This window comes from Alligator sinensis, unplaced genomic scaffold (genome assembly GCF_000455745.1).
Source record: "Alligator sinensis unplaced genomic scaffold, ASM45574v1 scaffold156_1, whole genome shotgun sequence".
In the NCBI taxonomy this organism is placed as follows: domain Eukaryota; kingdom Metazoa; phylum Chordata; order Crocodylia; family Alligatoridae; genus Alligator; species Alligator sinensis.
The window spans coordinates 5,225,150-5,247,068 of NW_005841844.1; the positions used below are offsets into that span (position 1 = coordinate 5,225,150).

Below are 21,919 nucleotides of genomic sequence, written 5' to 3' on the forward strand. Positions count from 1 at the left end.
TACTGCCTATTTTGCTTTAAAAGCAATAGTCACCTCTGTACCAGTGGTTCTCAACCTTTTTACACTCAAGGCACCACTTGAAAAATGCCAGCTTTTAAAAATAATACAGCAATTCTTCTGAGGTAAAAACCTCAGAAAGACCACAACAGGTCAGAATGTTTTTGACACTATAGATTCCTATCTGCAAATGTCTGGGTTTAATCTTGTGAATCATATGCAAGTGTTTGAACAGCTAGCAGTGCTAATTTTGTGTGGCATCTTACTTCACTTCTAAAAGGATCTCATAGCATGAAAAGTTGCTGCAGCACCCTGGTTGAGAATCACTGCCTTGTGACTTCTTTTCCATTGTTCTTACCCTATTTTTCCTATACTCTAACTGCTTTCTGCAAAGCCCCACTAATGCCACTGACCTGCTAACTCCACTAGAAAGAAGTGGGGAGACCACTAGCTGCTGCTGCTTTGATACAATAGCTTTGTAAAGGATCCTGCATTTCTGTGAGAGGAGGAGAGCTGGGCTGCACTTTGAATATTCCTGCTTTAACCTTGTAATAAATTGAGCCAAGTCACTTTTCCTTTGGTTTTTTAATATTTTTATTTCTGTCACCATGCTCTAGGTTTCCAATGTGACTATTAGCCGGCACTGTGAGCCATGAAAGAGTAACAATTCAGCCTTCAGGATAATTCTCCACTGATTTTATGTACATGAACTACAGAGGTCAGGAAGGCGAGAGAGAGCAAGCAAGAGTGAGCAAGAGCACGCATGTGCAAAAAGCTCAGGATAACAGAATTTGAAAGGCATTTACATGTGATTGATGTTAAAGAAACACACAGTTTGATATTTGCTTGCCTTCTTAGAGACCGTCTCTTAAGGTAAATATTGAAGGACATTGGTAAGCCTGTGTAAGGAATCTGGCACTGACAATGTCCATGCTTTATAAGTTTTGTGAATAAATAAATGGTCATGGGCCCTCAAGCTAATAGGCTGCAAGTTCCAAAGGAACTCCGATAGAAAAAAACAGTTCACAAGTCTCCTTTCCACCTATAGTGGTGGGGTGTTTAGCCAAATTCAAATATTATTTTCCTTTTATTTTAATTAAATATTTACATGACTTATCTTGCTGGCTTCATCTAGAATCGGTTAAGAAGATTCTTATTTTTTGGACATTAAAAGGTTTAAAAGCAGGAAAAGACAAAAGGCAAAAATTAACCTTTTACTGTACATGTCAGTCTGACACATGCTACAAACTGACATTTCATTTTTGAGGACTAATAGTATATATCATTGGGGCCAACCTTTTTGGCAGGCATACCACAAATTATCTCTACCCCAAGTGCCACTCAGATCCCTTTCTGCTACCTGCCCTATCTATCACTGTGTTACCTGTTCCCTCCCCAATCTGCCACATGCCACACAGAGGCTGTTCATGCCACTTGTAGCACATGTGCCATGGGATGGCCTTCCCTGGTATTTACAGTATTATTAATAATTTTTGTGGAAGTGTCCCAATACAGTGTGTCTCACCACATCTCACTGTCTTTGAGTTACAAAGGATTATAAAACCCAGACTACAGCTAAAAGTCAGGTGTAATGTTGAGTAATGGACAAGGCGTAAGACATTTTAAAAGAACAGCGACTGATAGGGCTGGTGGATCTTTATTCAGGGTACTATCTTAGAACATGGAACAGTGTTTCTCTCTTATACAGCACTAAGATAAAGTTTTTTTGTCCAAGTACCATTGCCCTTTCCCCAGTGTAGAACTTTTTCCAGGGAAAGGAGATTTTTGAGAAGCTTGCTGAAGATAGGAAGGGAACAAAAAGAAGCACTAGTGAAGAGATGGGATGGAGTGAGCTGCTCTCTCTCTTTACAGATTACAAATAAGCTATAGTAAGTGAGGGACAGACACAGTTTCCCCCTTCTCAGGGGTCTACGGTCAGGTCATGATACACCTATTATAAAATTTAATCTCCTAAATACTTAGGGTGGTCAAAACATAAAAGCCTTCATCTCCGAGTCCCACTTATTCAAATCACTTTTGTGGTAGGGCAAGAACATACTATCATACTTTACCAGCATTATACAAAGCTCTTGCAAAAGGGAAAAAACTAGTGTACTTACTAGGTTCATTTCCTGAGTTAGTTCTGAGAGAATCATCACTCCAATTATATAATGGTCCACAGTACCCTACAGAAGAAAAAAAGAAAGATATAATTCTAAAAACTATGTAGCTAAATTTTAACACTTACTAACATTTCTAATATTAACAGAAGACTGGATTTTTTAGTTTAGTTTTACAAAGTTGTCTAGAGAATTTAGATGTCCAATTCCCAGTACAATTAATGGAAAAGTGGAACTCCAAATCCTCAAGCTCACTCAGAAATCATTAAAATTTAATAACGGCACCATATAAAATATTCTCAATCTAAAAATATATGTTCTGAACACATGCAGAATAGAAATTCCACTATGGCACATTTTCAGTGTATACATCTTTAAAGGTTGAAGAAATTAATATAGTAAGCCCCATGCAGTCCAGAGACATTAAAAAAAAAAAAAAAAAAAAAGGGTCCTCAGGAGACGTAAAGAAATCCAATGGCATTTCTTAAAATATTATGGATTTTCAGTGACATCCCTCCACTTTCTTCTCTACATTCTAGTAGACAGTGGTTCTGGCTTAACATACTCCAACCTAAAAATCTGTCTTAGAAGTGAAGCAGTTCCTTCACACACTAAATATGAGTCAGTGACCGAAATGAACACATCTGTGGGACTGATCCAACTCACAGGGTAAAACACACTGAAGTGAGACACGAGATTCTGTAAAAAGTTAATAATTACTAAAAATAAATAATACAGTTCTTTTCAGCACATTAGGGCTAGGCATAAGATTTAATATTATTACTTTGCACTTTAGAATAATAGTATTTGGCTTCCTTTAATTAATTACAAAAGGGAGTTCTCTAAGAAAATCAAGAAGATTCTAATTTTGTTTAAACTAATTAAATCAATTGTAAAATGACTTCATTTTTACGGTTTTTGCCTTTGATTCAGAAGGCCACGTTCACCTTTCTAACCAAACTGCAAACTACAATTGCTCAGCTTCTTCTGTAGGGTAAGGAATGTGGGTAGGTTTTTCATACCTGCTCTGACCATTGGCAACGCATAGGGGGTGCATGCGGGTGAATGTGCACCCCCTGGAAGTGCCAGCCACAAAACTGGAAGTGCATTTCTTGTTTTGCTGCTGGCTCGGTGATCGGCTGCTGGGGGACCACCCCCACCCAGACTAGGGAGGCACCATTCGCCCATGGCTCTGACTATGCAAGTCAACTGATCAACGGGAATATAGGTTCCAACAGTGTTCCACCTGCCATCCACAGATAAAGTATGGATTTTGAGCCAGAAAGCTCTTTCTAGTTTGGGTCTTAACTTGGCACTTGTCATTAAGTGGATTCCCTGGACAGTGGAGATTTACTCATCTAAAGAGACAGCTTTTAACTCTAAATTCAATTTACTTCCATTGGTCTGACAAAGTGTAATTTTTGTCAATTATTTTTTGACATGCTACAAAACTTTTATAAACACACACACACACACACACACACACACACACACACACACAGAGACAAGGTTCCTTGGGTGAATCTGATATCTTTTATTAGACCAACCCAAATAGTTGGAAAATAATTATTAAGCAAGCTTTCGGGTTCAAAAACCCTTCGTCAGGCTAAGGAAGTTTCAGCAGTTGGTATGTGCTCTTCCTGGATGGAATGAAAAGTAAAGAAGCCAGCGGCTGGGCTGGTATGCATACAAGACAGGTAGTCAGTGAAAATGTAGATTGAGGAGTCAATGGGTGAGAGACTGAATACTGATACTCAAATTGACATGGAGATGTACAAAAAGGGATCTTAGAACCTCATGCAAGGTTCTTTGAAGTTAAAAAGTATTGTTGATTCCTGTAGGTTTTGGAATTGGAAAGTCAGGGTACATCTACTCCCAATCATGCTAGGGAGTGCTGTGGTTAAGCATGTCAGCTGTCTCTCACCCATTGACTCCTCAATCTACATTTTCACTGACTACCTGTCTTGTATGCATACCAGCCCAGCCGCTGGCTTCTTTACTTTTCATTCCATCCAGGAAGAGCACACACCAACTGCTGAAACTTCCTTAGCCTGACGAAGGGTTTTTGAACCCGAAAGCTTGCTTAATAATTATTTTCCAACTATTTGGGTTGGTCTAATAAAAGATATCAGATTCACCCAAGGAACCTTGTCTGCCTATGTCCTTAGACCAACACGGCTACAACCCACCCCCACACATACCCACACCCACACCCACGTTTTCCTTGATGGTAACCAACTAAGTAGAAAGGGCCATACGTTTTTGTAGCATGAAGGGGTGGAGCAGAAAGAAAAGGGTCACTGTCATTTTGTTTAAATTTATTGTGAATATTTTAAGTGATTGGTGTGCATGCAGCACTCTTGACTTTATAGCTGAAGCTGAAAACTAGGCATTACAAAGAGAAAAAGTGTTCTAGTCATAGGACACAATGAAGATCTTATTCATACAAATCTTAAAACAGCCTGCCAATATTCATTATACCATGGATCCTTTTGCAACACAGGAAAACACTAAACCCTTTTTACAGATATGGAAAGCAAGACACACCCTTACTCCAACCTGCACAATTGGAGTTAGTGGCAGAGCTGAGAAAATAATTAGGATCCTGATATCTAATTCCCTTTTCCATATAGGGAAATCACACTAATACAAGGTGAACCAAGTTAAACGTGATTACTGATGTGCACATGGCTGAGACTGACATTCACTAATTATCAACATATATTAGTATTGCTTAGGGTTTTCCATTTTGATAATATATTCCATTCACTAGTAGAAATATAGCTTCATTTTCTTTTCTACAGGAATTTTTAATTTAATGAAAGAAATCTCTAAAGAAAAAAAATTGTACTTAAACCTCCATTATTAATGAACTACCCACTGCAAATTCACACTGCAATCATTTTAATAATAAATGTAAAATCTAATTACACTACATTCATAAAAATAACTGCAAAATACATGCGTAAACTATTTGAGTTTCTTTTTAATAAACAAGATATTAGAGCCCATATTTTATTGGTCATCCCAATGTAGCTCCAAAAATGCAACAGATTATAAAAAGATTAATCTTGAAAAAGAGAAATAAATGGAGCATAAAAATAAGTACAAGTATGACACACAGTGACAGTGAGCACAATGAAAATTGAATATCCAGTATTTTCCTTGCTAATTAGTTGAAAGCAACTATATTCTGTTGGTCTTTGGTCAACAGTAAGCACTTGTATCCCTTTTGAAAAACAAATGAAGAAAGATCTGGACAAATCCACAATAAATATTCCTCTGAGGTGAGTCTGAGGGCTTGTCTATGCAGGAACACTTACTATCAGTTATCTGAATCAACTCGAAAAGTGGATTAGTTAAACCACAGAAAATGACTATATGAATGTTCTCACACAGAATAAAAGCCTTCATTTGGTTCAGTTTAATTCACTTCCAAAGTGAATTAAGGAAAAATAAAACTAAAAACAATGCAGTTTAATTAGTCCACTTTTAAGTTCACACTATGAATTAAGATGAATTTTCCTTCATGTTCTCAAGTAGAAAAGTCCTTGGAATGAAAATGCTCTTGTCCCAATCCATGTAGGTATTTTGATACTAATTTTTCCATGTTTCTTGTTTTAATATTATTCATAATCTAGTGCTACAACTTATGTTTATAAATTATCAGAAATCCGTTTGCCAAGCAGAACTGGTAATGCTGTCTACAACAACACTGGTTTAAAGATCACCAGACTCAAGTTTATTGAACTGTTTATTTCCAGACCTCTGCATAAACTAACCAAAAACAGTTACTCAGTAACCTAGGCGTCCTTGCTCAGTCTTGAGGATAACTGTTCCTTCTAGCAATAAACCCCACCCTGTCTCCCTTCCATGCCTAGTCAGGCTCACTCTGAGGCCGCGTTGTACCTGTGCATAGCAGTTACACAACACACTACTACAACTACTAGTTGTTAGCACCCTTACTTCCAAGAACCACGTTAGTCTCAGAAAAAGCAGACCACTTAAAAAAAAAAATGATAACCCTCCTGCAAGTTATTCTGCACTGCTCATAAGGACTCCAACTGAAGGCAACATGACAACCCCTGCATGCCCTGCATCCTTAGCCAAGCGAATATTTGCCATAGATCCCCCTTTCAAACTTGGAGAAAGACATAAAATTCCTACTACGATATGTAAAGAAGTTTTTCCCTGACTGAAAAATAGTGATCTGCAAAATCATCTGGTTCACAACATCTGGACCTATCTACCATAATGTCTCCAAGATATTCCGAATTCAGTCAAATGACTTTACCAGACCAGTAACTGAGGCAAAGAGTAGATGTAAAAACATGACACCCAACAGTTGGAGTAGGTAACTAAAATGCCTGCTTCCCCTATATCCCAACTTGAAATGTCAATTACTGTGACCTAGTGAACTTAACCAAGTTATACCAGGGAAAGCTAAAAATCCAAATCGCACCTATTCCTGCACTGCACTGGCCTTGTAAGCTGTGACCTTTTTAAAGATCAAACTAACATTCTGAATATTTTTCTCCACCCTATTCCCCTACCTTTTTTAGATACATTAACTGCCTTTTTGGGTAATATACAAAGAAATAATTATCAAGACCACTTAATTACTAGACTTAAAAAAATCTGTGTAGTTTAGCAAGATCTAAATACAAGCCCCTGCCAGTAGTTTGTTAGTATGTTATCTGGAGGAAGTGAATAAGCAACATTACAATGTTGCCATTTGTGCCATGATAACTAACATTTATAGCAATCACTGTATTACATACAGAAAACTTAGCCTTTCTTGATTAATTATCTAGGACCAGCAACTGGAAATGTTTACTGGCCCTGAGATACAGAATAAAGTTGTAGACAGACCTGTTAAAAATCTCGGAGTTAAGATAAAAGAAGACAACCAGGGGGATATCATGGTGGGTATCCAGTATAAAGGAGAATTTACATGATAGGGCTGTGCAAAGCTTCGGGTGCCAATTCGATTCAGAGGAGATTCAGCAACCAAATCTCTGAATCCAAATTAAATTGGGGATGATCTAGTCAGCAACCTAAAGATCGAAGGAAAGCTGGGAAACAGTGACCACGAGCTGATCACTTTTACTATCCACCGAAAGCTAGCAAGTCAGTCAGCAATGCAGAAGTCCTCAACTTTAGGAATGCTGACTTTGATAAGCTTCAGAGTCTTGTTGTCAAGGCACTAAGGGACCAAGACTCGGCAGGGAGAGAAGTCCAAGAAGCTAAGGGAGCGATCCTGGAAGCACAAGGGTTGTCTATCCCATCTCAGAGGAGAGGTAGCAAAAGGGCACAGCAACTCCCTGGGCTCAGCAGGGAACTCGTGAACCTCCTACGCCAAAAAGAGAGAGGCTCATAAAGGATGAAAGAAGTGAATCACCACAAAGGAGGATTACGCTGTACTGGTCCGTACCTATAGGGAGTGAATAAGGAAAGCCAAGGCTGCAAGCAAACTCCACCTGGCTACACATATCAAGGACAATAAAAAGTCCTTTTTTAGATATGTGGGGAGTTGGAAGAAAAGCAAAGGTAACACTGGACCCCTGCTAAACCAAATGGGACAACTGACAACCGACACCCAGGTTTTTCATCAAACCAAAGGGTCCGCCCTGCCTAGCAAGATGATGCAAGACAGTCAGGGTGAGGGTGAATTTATACCCAGCATCGGTGTAGACCTTGTAGAGGAACACCTTGAGAGGCTGGACACCTTCAAGTCAGCAGGTCCTAACAGATTGTACCTCAGAGTACTAAATGAGCTGGCAGGAGTCATAGTGCAGCCACTGGCAAAAATTTTCAAAAACTCCTGGAGCTCAGGTAAAGTACCTGAAGACTGGAAGAAGGCCAATGTGGTGCCCACCTTCAAGAAAGGGAGGGAAGTAGATCCAGGGAACTACAGGCCAATCAGCTTGACTTCAATCCCTGGTAAGATTCTGGAGAAAATCATCATAGAGTCCATTCCTGACAAGCTGGCTGATGGCAACATCCTGAAGGGCAGCCAGCATGGGGTTGTTGCAGGTAGGTCTTGCCTGACCAATCTCATCTCCTATGACCAGGTGACATATCACCTGGACAAGAGAGGAAAGATTGACCTCATATATCTGGACTTTAAAAAAGCCTTTGATCTGGTGTCCCACGATCTCCTCTTGGAAAAATTGGCCAACTGTGGTCTCGGCTACATCACAGTCCATTGGCTGGAGAATTGGCTCTGAGGCCAGACTCAGAGAGTGGTGGTCGAGGGAAGCGAAAACATCATGGCACTCCATAGCCAGTGGTGTCCCCCAAGGCTCTGTCCTTGGACCTGTTCTCTTTAATGTCTTTGTCAATGACGTGGATACAGGTGTCAGAAGTGGACTGACCAAGTTTGCCAATGACACCAAACTTTAGGGTAGAGCGTCCACACCAGAGGATAAGCTGGTAATCCAGGCTGACCTGGATAGACTGAAAAAGTGGGCAGATACAAAACTGATGACTTTCAATACCAACAAATGTAAGGCACTCCACCTTAGGGAAAAAAACCCGCGGCATGCTTATAGGCTCGGCAGTGCTACACTCGCTAGTACCGAGGCCAAAAGAGACTTGGGGGTCATGACTGACCACAAGATGAACATAAGCCACCAATGTGATGTCACAGTTGGTATAGCATACCAAACTCTGGCTTGCATCCATAGATGCTTCTCAAGTAAATCTCAGGATGTCATCCCCCCATTGTACTCAGCCTTGATGACGTTGCAGCAGGAGTACTGCATCCAATTCTAGGCTCCACAATCCAAGAGGGATGTGGAGAAGCTTGAGAGAGTCCAGAGGAGAGCCACGTGCATGACCAGGGCAGGAGAATAGGCTTTATGAAGAGAGGCTGAGAGCCATGGGAATCTTCAGCCTGGAAAAGCACAGGCTCAAGGGGGACCTGGTGGCAGCCTATAAGTACATCATGAGTGTGCATCAGGATCTGTGGGAATGTCTGTTCACCAGAGCGCACCAAGGGATGACAAGGACCAATGGTCAAAACCTCATCCAAGACCGTTTTAGGCTGGACATAAGGAAAAACTTCTTACTGTCCAAGCCCCCAAGGCCTGAAGTAGGCTCCCTACAGAGGTGGTGCAAGCACCTACTCTGGACTCCTTTAAGAAGCATTTGGGCACTTATCTTGCTGGGATCTTTTGACCCTAGCTGACTTCCTGCCCTTGGGGCAGGGGACTGGACTCAATCTCCCGAGGTCCCTTCCAGCCCTAATGTCTATGAAATCTGTGAAATCGGGAGACCAATAAAAAGGTCCGAATAGATTCAAAGCCTCCAAAACTATTTGGAAATGATTAGGAGATTACGTAATTCCGGCAGTCCCTGCTCGCCACCACAAGGAGCTGGGCTCTGACCCCATGCTGGTAAGTAGGGAGTGGGGGAAGGAAGCTGGAGGAGGGGGGAAGGGGATGCTTGGCCCCAGCTGGGCCCCCATCCCCCACCTGGCCCCAGCCTCCTGGCACTTGGGCGCCTCTGAAACTTTTCAGATGGTTTCATTTCGTCCCGGAGATGTTTTGGAGCCTTCCATTTCATTTCAGATTCAGTGAGACAGCTGCCAAAATTTAGCACAGCCCTAGCACACACTTCAAAAGGTAGAAGCCTTTGACTGGAAGAATTATCTTAAAAAATTGACATCCATCACCCTCAAACAGGGTAAGTGAGAGAATCTCTTTCTGGAGTACCTGAGAGCTAAGGATATTAGGTTAATGGTATGCAGTGGGGCTCAACCTATGGCCCACAGGCCAGATCCAGCCCACAGAGCTCTCCACAACCCTGGAAATTTGGTTGACTGTCCAACCAAATTTCATGGGGGAGCAGTCCAGTCCACTGGACTGGACTGCTCCCCCATGAAAAAACATACTGGACTTCAGAAAAGCAGACGTCAACAAACTCAGAATGGCTGCGTAGGTTTCCATGGGAGGAAATTTCAAGAGGAAAAGGAGTCCAGCATAGTTTACTGTTCCCTAGACAAACAATATTAAGGACTCTTCAAGGGCCTAAAACTTGAAAAGGAATCTCACAAGAAGTATCAACTTGGATATATTAGGGATGAGTATAAGAGTATATCATTGGCATGTACAGAGAAAAAAATCAAGGCCTAGGCCCATGACACAGCTAGTAAGAGATATAAAAGGCAACAAAACATAGCCTATATAGCAGATCAGAAGTTAAAGAAATACCAAGGAAATTGTGGATCCCTTACTGAATGGGAAGGGGAATCTAATAATGGACAGTGCAGAGAAAGCTGAAGTGTTTAATGATTTCACTCATTCTTTACAAAAAAAGGCAGCTGTCAGATGAAAAATGCAGTAGCAAGGTTCAAGGAAGAGATTATCAGCCTAGAGAAGGGGAAGAACAGATTAGATATTATTTAAACAAGCTACATGTTTTCAAATGAGCAGAGCCAGATAAGATGCCTCCTACAACATGCATGGGGTTGGTTGATGTAATTGCTGAGCCACTGGCTATTATCTTTGAGAAATAATGGAGGTCAAGTAAGGTCCCAGAAGAATAGAAAAGGGCAAATACTGTGCCCATCCTTAAAAAGAAAACAGGAAAACCCAGGGAATTAAAAACCAGTCAATCTAACTTTCATACTCCAAAAGAATAGAAGGTACTATTTCAAAGATCTAAAGAGGATAAACAAGAGGACACAGAACAGCCAATATAGTTTTGTCAAGAGCAAATTATGTTTAACCAACCTAATTACCTTGTGGCAAGATGGGCTTAGTGGATGGCAGTCAGCTATTCCCTGCGTCCACAAGGAACAAGGCAAGAAGTAATGGTCATAAATTGCTGCAAGGAAACTTCACGTTGGATATCAGGAAGAACTTTCTAATTGAGAGGGTGATTTAAGCAATGGAACAGATTAGCTAGCACGGTTGTGGAATCCCCAGCAGTGGAATTTTCTAAGTGAAGGTTAGACAAAAGCTTGGCTGGGATGATTTAGCCAGAGATATTCCTGCTTTGACCAGGAAGATATACTAAATTATGTCCTAAGGTTCCTTCCAAGCCTATGACTCTCTGAAAATATCTGCAATTAAATATAAAACTGAATGCTGTTTTGCAGAGTTTTAGCACCCCATGTAACAGGAATCACTAAAATTAGAAATTAATTCTTGCTACCATTTGAAGAATGAAAATATCATCTTTCAGATTTTACGAGAACTAGCATCTCCTTCTATGGGAATTACCATCAGCTAAAACCACATTGGAATGAAATGGGAAAAGAATGCTGCAAGTATAAAATCTGGTATTGCATAATCTGCCAAAGTGAGGAACAAGGGTTTTATATGCCTTTGGAAATACTGGGAATAGCATAACAATACTTTTAGCAAAGGGTGCTTGTTAAGAGTTAGATTTCATAAACAGACCTACTCTGGTCCATGTTAAGCAGTGCTTTTCTGACACTGGTTCCTACAATTTCTCCAATTCATACAAAGAAATATTCTTTGGGTCACCCAGACTACCATTTGTTGAAATGAAGAATTCCAAAAACAAAAATACATAGTTTTAAGAAAAAGCACAACAACTGAATGTTTTTTCCTACCTGCAAAAACTTTTTTACATCAGCAATTATGTCTCTGAAGATGAGCTGATCTTTTTGAACCTCAAACCATCCTAATTTTGTAATCTTAGCGATGACCTGAACAAGAGCTTGGATCACAAAAGGAGCCAGTTTGGGTTGAGATGCTACGTAGTTCAGAATGTAATTCCCTGTAAAGAAGCAATCTCAGTCAACAATTATGTAAAAAAATATACTTGAACCATTTTAACAAAATGTGGGAGCATAGGGCACATTATGCAAAAAGAGTTTGTGTTTAATGCTCAGTATAAACAGACACTTCTTTTAACAAAATGTAAGCCATGAAAAAATATTCAGTACTTTTGAGCTGTTGGGAGTACAGTGCAAAATATGTATGTAATAATCATTCTTGTATAGATATAAAAACAGTTTGTAATCTCCAAGAATGCTGACAAGTTAAACATTTTAATCATCCATTCTATCCCACATACTAGACATCAATTACTCTGCCTCAGATACTACTACAGCCCTCAGTTACATGCATTAATGAAGCAAATTAACAAGTCTGATTTTTAGTGCCTATTTAGGGTTTTTTTTAGTTCTGTCCAGGTATATTACCTATGACAATAAACTTCTCAGATACGGAAACTCCTATCACAGCAGAGAGGAATTTCCTAGGCAAATAAAAGACATTTAATTTATTACATATAAGTTGATTTTTACCCAAGGGGAAAATGCACTTACACTGAAATTAGTAAGCAGCCCCTGGCCACTCAGGGAAATCCCCACACGGCTTGGGGCTGGCTGGGAGCTGCCCCAGAAGCAGAACAGCTCCAGGCCAGCCCCCAGCTTCACAGGGAAGCTCTGCTGGGAAAGGGGCTTGTTCCCATGTGCACATGGGCTGGGAGAGCTCTTCCAACCCCATGCGCATCAGGACCCCTCCCAATGTGTATAGTGCAAGGAGCCAGCCCTGTGCTCCCTGCCAGCGCTCAAGCTAGCACCCCAGGGGAGTCTGGAGCTCCCCCAAGCTGTTGCAGGGGGTCAGAGCAAGCTAGAAGCAGCCCTGTCCCGGGGTGTTCCCATTGGTAGCAGATTTTCTCTGAACAGGGAGCATGTGTAAACGTGTTCCCAGGAAAGGCTACTGCACAGTATTTTACTGCACTGTAAGCCTTTATGGCATTAATAGCATGTGTAGACACACCCAGAGAAGTGATCTCTCCTCAAACTTGCTTATTACCACTGCCAAATCCTAATGAGAAGGAAAAATGTAGTAACGTAGTGAAAGATGAGTTCAATGATACTGTCTGAATTTTTTTTTTGTATCTTGCAAGCCATTTTACAAGCATTAACTAAGCTTACCTACCTCATATGTAATGATAGAATTATTATTATTGTGTGTGTTATACTGAAGGGAAATCAGATGCTTAGTAAAATTCTCCCACATGCACTAGAACATGCTACATGCCTAAAGAATGCAACATTCCCTTCCATCCCTAGTCAGCCCATTCCACCAAATAATGACCTAACCAGCACAGCACAAGTCCTACTATATCAGCCCCAACACAGGAACAAAACACAGCAAAAAAGGGACCTGTGCCTTTTCCCTTAACCAAGTCCTCTGCCTTTCATCTCATAAAATGCAGAAAGGAATTAACTAAGTTTTCAAATTCCAGCAGAAACTTACTGCTCTGGTCATTTTTTTTTTTTTCAGTTTTCAGTCCAGCAATTTTTTCCACTGGGAAAATTTTATTTGGCAGTTAACAGAAGAGAATAAATGCAGAATTTCACAGTCATCTTTAAAAATAAAATTCTCACTATAAATGCAATTTAAAACGCAGATAAACTGACAGAAGTAGAGGGTGAGTGAAATATTTGCCAAATAGTAACTATGTTGGATATTCATTTTTAAAATATAAATTCTTTTTTTCCTTTTCTTTTTTAAATAGAAAGAACAAGAGCTACTTACTGATGTCAATCCTTTGTTCAACGGGTAAAGGAGTTGATCTGCTCACAAGTTTAGAGAGGCATGTTGCCGCTAGAAGCTGAGCGTAGGATGTCTACATAAAAAAAAAACAACACACCACACCAAACCATTTTATTAAAAAAAAAAAGTACCATGACAACTGGAAGAAGGGTGGCTAGTTACAATACTGCCTGTCTGTCAATTTTGACTATACATTTGATATACTAAAAACTTAACATTATTATGTTTTAATCATCTTTGGCTTTAAATCATTCAGTTTTTCCTTACTAAAACATGACTTTTTGTCATAGCCATGATTTAAGCCTAGGGAATTCTGGATTCAAAGATTTTTATTTGGGTCTTTTTAAATATCCACTTTTTTTTATTCCAGGATTTCTGCAGATGAGGGTAATAAGCTATCATATCAGTGAGATGCATCATATCAGTAATAAAGAAAATAAACAACTCCTTAAGCATGCAGCAACATAAGGGATATAACAGATCTTTCCAAGGGCTTACCCAAATACCGTATTTATTTGTGTAATTGCTGTGCTCATGTCCTACTGACACTCCTGAATTTGCCTCAAAATTTTGAAGAATAAGTTACCTGTGTATTGGCCACATGCAAATGTCTACATAAATCAATTCAAAAGATATTCCTCTTAAAAGAATGAAACACCTACATGGGAAACCCATGTCATGTGGTACCATAGTTCTGTTCTGCGTTGTTTTGTCTGTAAGACCATACAAGATTGGGGCAGTACAGACCCTATCCTGCCAGACTCAAACTAAAAGTTAATACATGGAAAACAAGTAGCACGACATGAACCTGAAGGGGAAAATGTTCAACATCAGTGCAAGCAGAAACAAGAGAGAGGAAAAACAAAATGGGCAAAATGTATCTTCAGAGAACTGAAATACAACTCTCCTAAAATAGAATCTGAAATTCTGAAATATATATTAGATAAGTGAAACTTGGGGTATACTGTTTCTCTAGAAAGGCTTTAAAAAAAAAGCCCAAGAAATTTCTTGCAGCTAAACATTATGCAGCAGCCATTCAAAGCAGGTTATAGTGCAAAAAGCAAAACAACCTTGCAAGCCATTGGAAAATGACGGTCTCAGAGGAACATGAAAAAAAATAAAACCTATCAGATTTCAGAGACATATCATCTCCAAAAAGATTATCAATAGCTACCATCTCAGGTATTCAGCAGACCAAACACCTAAGTGTTTTGGCATCCTGGAAAACCACTGTTAATCCAGTAGGAGGAAGAACTAGAGCTGCATGTACAACAGGTGTAGAACAACAAAGATTTAGTCGTCTTGGGGAATTACCTCCAATGGACATGAGTTTCTGTTGTACGTACTCTTCAAAAGAAAAACTCTACCTAAGGAAAAGGTCCCAGCCAGAATAACAGTGCAAATTCAAGAAAAAGGCTGGGTGACCGAACAGCTCACTGTCAAATGGATTAGAAGCAGGATGCCAAGACATGCAGGAAGTTTCTTGAAGCACATGTGCAACCTGTACTTGGCAGCTTCCAGGGGCACTTAACTAATAAGTTAAGAGTTGGCTGCAGGCAGCATGCACCAACCTAGACATCATTTCGAAAGGGATTACCAGTACAGTGCAACCTTGAAGGTTTCAATCAACAAACTATTCAAGACACCATTTTGCCTTGCTACCTCAAATGGATCTCAACGAATGACAGAAAGTAAATACCAACTAAGAATCTGAACCAAGTGTCATTTGCGGAGGTCTGTCAGTGGATCCTTATGCCATGGTACTTGGCTTCTTCTGAAATTGTCAAGAAGAATTTCAGGCTTAGTGGAATCTCAAACAAAATGAGCAGAGCAGAAGAAAATCTCATTTACGATGGCACCACTTGAGATGATGATGATAACAGTTCTCACAGCACAGAAAACACAGGCAGTGAAATGCAAGAATAAAGACATTATTTGTGGGCAGATTAAATAATTGGTGTTTGATATTTTCTCAAAAGTAATAGAAGCAGAAATTTTGGTTAGAAAATGTCACTGTATTGCTGTTAATTTCTTATACTATAAAGATAACCAAAAGAAGAATTATAGCTTTTGTTTTAGTGCTGATACTTCCTGAGTCTTACTCTAGAGTACATAATAGCTACACTGCAGTTTTTGGCAGAAAAATTTCAGGAAAACACAGGCATATTATGCAAGGACATATGGTATGTTAATGATTGCCAGACAATGGATGTGTCCTGCATGATTACCTGAAATCATCGTGGTTCTGAAACACAGTGACAATAAAGGATTGAGCATTACTTCAATCAAGGCTGTGTACCCATCAGCTTTTTATCTGACAAAACATGACTAAAAATGTGAAAGTAACTACTACAAAATAAGTTAAATACTGCTAAAAGACTTTTACATCTAACTAGCAATATGAAACTGTAGTTTACAACTTTTCACACCATTTTTTACTATTTGTTCATTAAAAGTAGAAGTCAAAAGAACATGGGGGGGTCTAAACCCATAAAAATGCTGAAGGATGCCATATTGTGGTCCAATGCTGAGCTACAGATACATAGGGCTCCTTAAGTTTGAAGTTCCTAGATTTTTGAAGGTATGAAACCCAGAGTCACTAGATACCATCTCCCCCCAGTTATTTTTCCTTCCCACTATTTTTGGGCATTTGACAATAGGCATCATCACTCCCCTATCACTCACCTTTAAATACCAATTTGCATGTGCAGTTCTGTTAACACTTTATTTTATGGGGGAAAAGCTGAATATACTATAAAAGACAAGCTTCTCAAATTAATATTAGTGTAAATGTAATAATTTGTGCCTGCTATGTGAGACTCTCCCAGCCAATAAAAAAGCATGTTTACATTCTCAGGTTGTACACTTCTCCCAGGTACTTACTGTTCCTCGTTCTAGTAAAAGTTGGCACTGGCTGAGACATTCGGGGCTGTCAATGAGTTCCAAGAGCACCTTCTCAGCTTGCATCCGCTGTGCTACATCAGTTCCCTCATAGAGGTGGTTACATAGTACTTCTAACTCTGCCAAACTCTGTTAAGGAAAAACAATAGCGATATCTCCCAACAGGCTTTTCACATGAGAAAGCCTCTTGAAAATTCATAGGACTGGCTATTTCTAAATACCAATCTATATCCAGCAATATGAAATCATACCCTATGTTAAGCTTCACAGAAAAATATAACCAAACCAGTGCAGTTTGTTTTCAACTCAGGTATTAAGTGACTTCAAAAGAATTTCTAAAAGTGGCAGAGACTCAAATGAAATGTCTATGCAAAAGACACAAAGAAAACTGACTAGTCAGGACTAAGATGGAAGTAACTGTCCCAGTGATCAGAATTAGGTGACATAACACACAAGCCTTTTATTGTGGACTACTTCTAATTTAGGACATAAAACAGAAATGACATGCCTGTCCAAGTTAATAAAATCATTAAAAATTGTATTCTTATCTCTGTCATTTAGTGTAAGTCCTTACCAATAGCAAATTGTAACTGTACATCAAAAGTGCCAAAAAGCTGTTTAAAAACAGCACAACAGAATGTTGTATGAACACCTCTTGTCTCCTGAGGCTGAGGGGGACACACGGACTGCTTGCCAGCGGTGGCAGCAGGGATGTGGCGGCAGCGAGCAGTGACCGCCTGCAGGCAGCCGTGGTGATATCGGCGGTGAGGGCGGGCCGAGTGGGGACCACCCACAGATGGCTGAGGCAGTGTCAGCAGTGAGGGGGTGGCAACCGCCCACAGACGCCACCAGTAGCGCCAGCAGCAGGTGCGAGCGGGGTGGTGAGCAGCAACTGCCCGCCAGTACCACTGGCAGTGGCAGCAGTGGCCAATCTCGAGGGGTACACGTGCACCAGTGTGCACCCACTACATGTCGCCAATGGAATATTGCAACCTTAAGTTATGGAGGGACCTAAACCAGGAAGTATCTGTCACAATATGCTAAAAGCACTTATAACAAGCATAAGCATCTATAACTTCTGACACTGATGTGATACATCAAAAAGGGAAAGGGGTAGAAAGAATCAACTGGATATTCTTAAAAGACAATAAAATAGAGACTGAAGAACAAAGAGAAGTCTGTGCAAGACCATTAGTAAAGTCAGTAAGGCTATTCTCATGCTTTAAGTTAAGCATAGAAAAAAGTCTTTGAAAGATTAAGGGCCGCCACGTCAATAAAAAGCTTACCTGTATGTTCTAAAGTGTTAATGTGAGCTATGCAGAACAATGGTGCTCAACCTATCTGGCCCTGCAGGCTGAATGAGCAGTGCAGGGTGGATCTGCGCACATGGGATCAGTGCGCAGAGTTGGTCCATGGGTGTGATCCAACTGCAGAGCACCCCCATGCAGCCGTCCAACTGCGTGCACCTGGATCCAGATGCACATTGGCCTGACTCCACATGTCCAGATCCAGTTGCGGTATGATTCCCACCGCTGAGCTAATCTAAGGCATGAGGCCATGTCACCCAGCCTGCAGGGCTCCTCATAAATCCAAAAAATTAGTAGCAGGGGAGCAGCAATAAACGCTGCCACAGCTCCCTTGCCACCAAATTCCTAGACCCGCTGGAGAAACCCACAGGCCAGATGACATGGCTCCATGAGCTGAAGCTCCCTCAAAGGCCAGAGGCACCACTGATGTAGTATGATTCCTTTTACTTTAGTACTTTGAGTAATTATTTTAATGAGAAAGTAAAATATACTTTACTTCCACTTATGATACAGGCAAGCAAGTTTCTCAGCTGGTAGTTCTTTGCAACTGTTTTGCAAGATTTAACCAAACAAAATGGTTCTGGCCATTAGTTTCAAAGATGTCCAGAATACTTGAACACACAGTTCCCATGAATAGGACCTGGTTATCTTAATTTGTTAGGTGGCTCTGAATCTCTCAGCCACAAAGGATTCACTGACTAGGTGAAAGCTGAACCAAGGGGCTGACTGTGTGTCCTGGCATAGTTGTTATCATTATGAGTAGTTATCATTATGAGTGCTAGGTGTAACAAAGGGGCATAATGAGATGGTAAAGGCCAAAACATATAAATGGGTGTCAGAGAAGAAAAGAAATACACTCAGCATGTTCCTGCACATCCTCCACTTAATCAAAAAAAAAACCCCTCAGTTCAAGATATAGACAAATACATGTCCCCATCAAAAGCATATAAAATTAAACAACCCTCACCAAAAATCCAACTTTTTTTCTCCTAAAAGCATGCATTCAAACATTCCTACAGGAATTAACTTGGTTCAACCACTGAAGAGTAAAGCCCACAAGAGGGCTTCAGTCCAGAAAACCTAAGTGATTCAATCAAGCAGCTGGGATGCCAAAGATATAAGGTCTTTTGCTCCATTCTACCAGGAACAATGCACTGGTTGCAGGACTTGAGGGGTGTAAAACCTGGGAAAGATTATGCGTTTTCCAAACCGTAGCATCTTTCTGAGGCTAAAATTATGGATACCTGCAAGGAGCACTACATCTTTTCCGAGGCTAAAACTCAGCCACCCCTCACTCTATCTCACCATTATGAGCTGCCCCCACCCCCGCTTTTTGTTGTTTATAAAAGAGGATGGGGAACCGTGCTGAAAGCAGTCCTTGACACCACTGTAGCAAAGAAAGAAGATCCATGTGAGATCCATGTGTAGAAGAGAACTTCCCTCTGTAAAGCTGCAGGAAGACACAACAGTGTTTAGACATGGGTCAGCAATCTACGGCTTGACAACCAGAACCGGCCCCTGAAGAGCTAGGATCCAATCCATGAAGATCTGACCCGATGCTGGGTATCAGGTGGTGTGTAGCTACACCAAGCTACCTGTCCCCTCTGCAGCTGTACCCATTGTTCTCTTGTGCCTGTGCTTACCCTCGAAGTAGAGGGGCTATCTGCCCTGAGGATAAGCACAAGCATCTTGCGCTGGAGGAGGAAAGTAGGAGGGTAGGGAATGGGTGGGGATTTGCAGCCTATGGCAGGTCAACGCTGGTCTATAGCAGCAAATGTTTACCACCCCCTGCCTAAAAATACAAGTTACAGTGTTCCTAGAATTTAGTATTTTAATTAAATTCAGCCAGGGCAAACACAAAACCAGATTGTGCCCTTCTTCCTCATGTCGAGATACCATCTTCCTCAATTAGACCTAACACAATCAACAGGTCCACATTACAATATGAGTACCTTAAGCGGTATTCCCATTCTACTTGCAGCAAATAACACGGATATCAATAAATATACATTGTGACTGTTAAAATATTAAGTGAACCAACTACGAGTGTGTCCTGGGTGCTCAAGAGCAGGGGAAAAAAAGGAGTAATATCCTCACTAGAGAGGATATTCAAAGAAACTTTGAAACTTTCTTGACACACTAAAGCCTGAAGAAACTACTATGATTTGTTTATAAAGAATACAAATGAAGCAAAAATTTACCCTCCAAGCTATTATTTGTGTTGCACTTTTGAAATATCAATTATAAGAAGATCATTGTACAATACTGGTTGCTTTAAACAGCCTCAGGGGAAAGAATTCCATCCTATCCATCTACCAACACAGCTGCTGGCAGAACTGAAGCAAATTTCATGCTACCTCAAAAGCAGCATGTTTATCCCAGGACTAGGTTGATTGTTTGTTATTTATTACCATTTCTAAACATAGAGGCTGTCACCACCCATTACTTCACTCCAGTAGTAATGCTGAAGCATAAAAGACTTGAGAAGCATCTGAAAATGTAAACCAGCTACACCCAGCTCCTTTCCTTGTGCACTACATATACTGGGGTGGGCAAAATGCGGCCCGCAGGCCAGATGCAGCCCACCAGGCCGTTCTATCCAGCCCACGGGGCCCCTAAAAAATTTAGAAAATTAATATTAATCTGTCTCTGGTTGTCTGTCATGTGGCCCTTGATGGCTTGCCAAAACTCAGTAAGTGGCCCTCTGCCCAAAAGAATTGCCTGCCCTGACATATACCCTCCCAGGGGCATTCCTAAAGATAACACTGTTGAAAGTACATAATTAAATGCCAAGAATTACAAACATATTACTGCCAATAAGCTCAAATTAATTTGTTCAAAGAAATTAAAGGTCTGTCTATACTGCAATCAAAGATGGGCTCCCAGCTCAGAGCCACACTGCAGCTACCTTAAAGCTACCGACAGCTCGAGTATTAACAGCAGCAAAGATACAGTGGCGCCAACTTGAGGGCAGGCTGTCTGGCTAAGGAAGCACTTGGGGTATGAGGAGCACACATGCTGAAGTTTGCTGCCTAGTTCCACATTAACTGGTACATCAAGTGTACCAGAAATTGAGACCAGTGCTTCTCAACTTTGTTGGACTCAAGGCATCCCTTGCAAAATGCCAGCTCTTAGTTTTCACTTATCTTTTTGACTGCAGAAAAATAAGAAAGCAAGTCTTCTGTTGCAAAGAACTCATAAAGCCCACATTGGGTCAGAATGATTTTAACATTATAGATTCCTATTTGAAATCTCTGGGTTTTTTCCATGATTCATGTTTGCATATCATCAGCAATAGTATGGCACCCTGGTAAAGAATCACTGAGCTAGACTGAAGCCTGATAGCTGGTACCTGAGGTAGCTCGTGTCCACACATGCTGCAATCCTATCTCCAGATGCAATGAAAATACATGCCAAGAAATGCATAGATGAAGCCCTTAAACCAGGGATGTGCAAAATGACAGATCCAGCCGGCAGTTAGATTCCATTTACCAGCCGCCCCTGCCCACATGACTGGGGCCAGTCTCCATGGAGACCTCAGCCACAGCTGTGCTGTGAAAGCTCAGGGCTGGGGTTGCCATAGAGGCCAGCCCCAGCCACACTGGCAGGGCATGTGGCATCCCAGGGCAGGGGGCTGCTCTGGAGCCACTGGGAACTTGCAATGGGGGCAGCTTGCTCTGGAGCCAGGGCAGAGCCATGATCTGTAGCCTGCACTCTCAGGGCAGGGGCACGCAGGCAGGGGATCACAGCTCTGCAACTGCTCTAGAACAGGCTGTCACCGCTGCAAGGAGCCGGGGCAGTGCCGTGATCCCCTGCCTGAGCACCCCTGTCTGGAATGTGTGCCTCAGGGATACAACCACAGGAGAACTAGAAACCCTTCCCCCACAGGGAGACCCAGGATGGGGGCTGCAGACCCCGTTACTTACCTGCTACAGGACTCCAGACACAGGACGAGCGACGAGAGAAGCCCACGTGGTTCATCAGCTGTGCTTATCTACAGCTGGAGGCGGCAAGTGATGTAAGGAGCGATCTCTGGCCAGCTGTGATA

The 21,919-nt window shown here is 41.1% G+C and overlaps 1 protein-coding gene across 2 annotated transcripts in view; it reads right to left on the reverse strand.

Moving 5' to 3' along the window:
* The window catches only part of RANBP17 (RAN binding protein 17), a 284,936-nt gene that overhangs the window by 259,149 nt on the left and 3,868 nt on the right, over positions 1–21,919 (reverse strand). Inside the window, exons 2-5 of one of the 2 annotated variants that reach the window (XM_025206123.1) lie at positions 16,547–16,693; positions 13,646–13,736; positions 11,704–11,870; positions 2,118–2,183 (exon numbers count right to left, since the gene is read on the reverse strand). In XM_025206123.1, coding sequence (XP_025061908.1) covers positions 2,118–2,183; positions 11,704–11,870; positions 13,646–13,736; positions 16,547–16,630 — 408 coding nt within the window. In that variant the 5' untranslated portion in view covers positions 16,631–16,693. Of the gene's footprint in view, positions 1–2,117; positions 2,184–10,863; positions 10,989–11,703; positions 11,871–13,645; positions 13,737–16,546; positions 16,694–21,919 lie in introns of those variants that run through there. The other variant, XM_025206128.1, reaches the window with a different exon arrangement.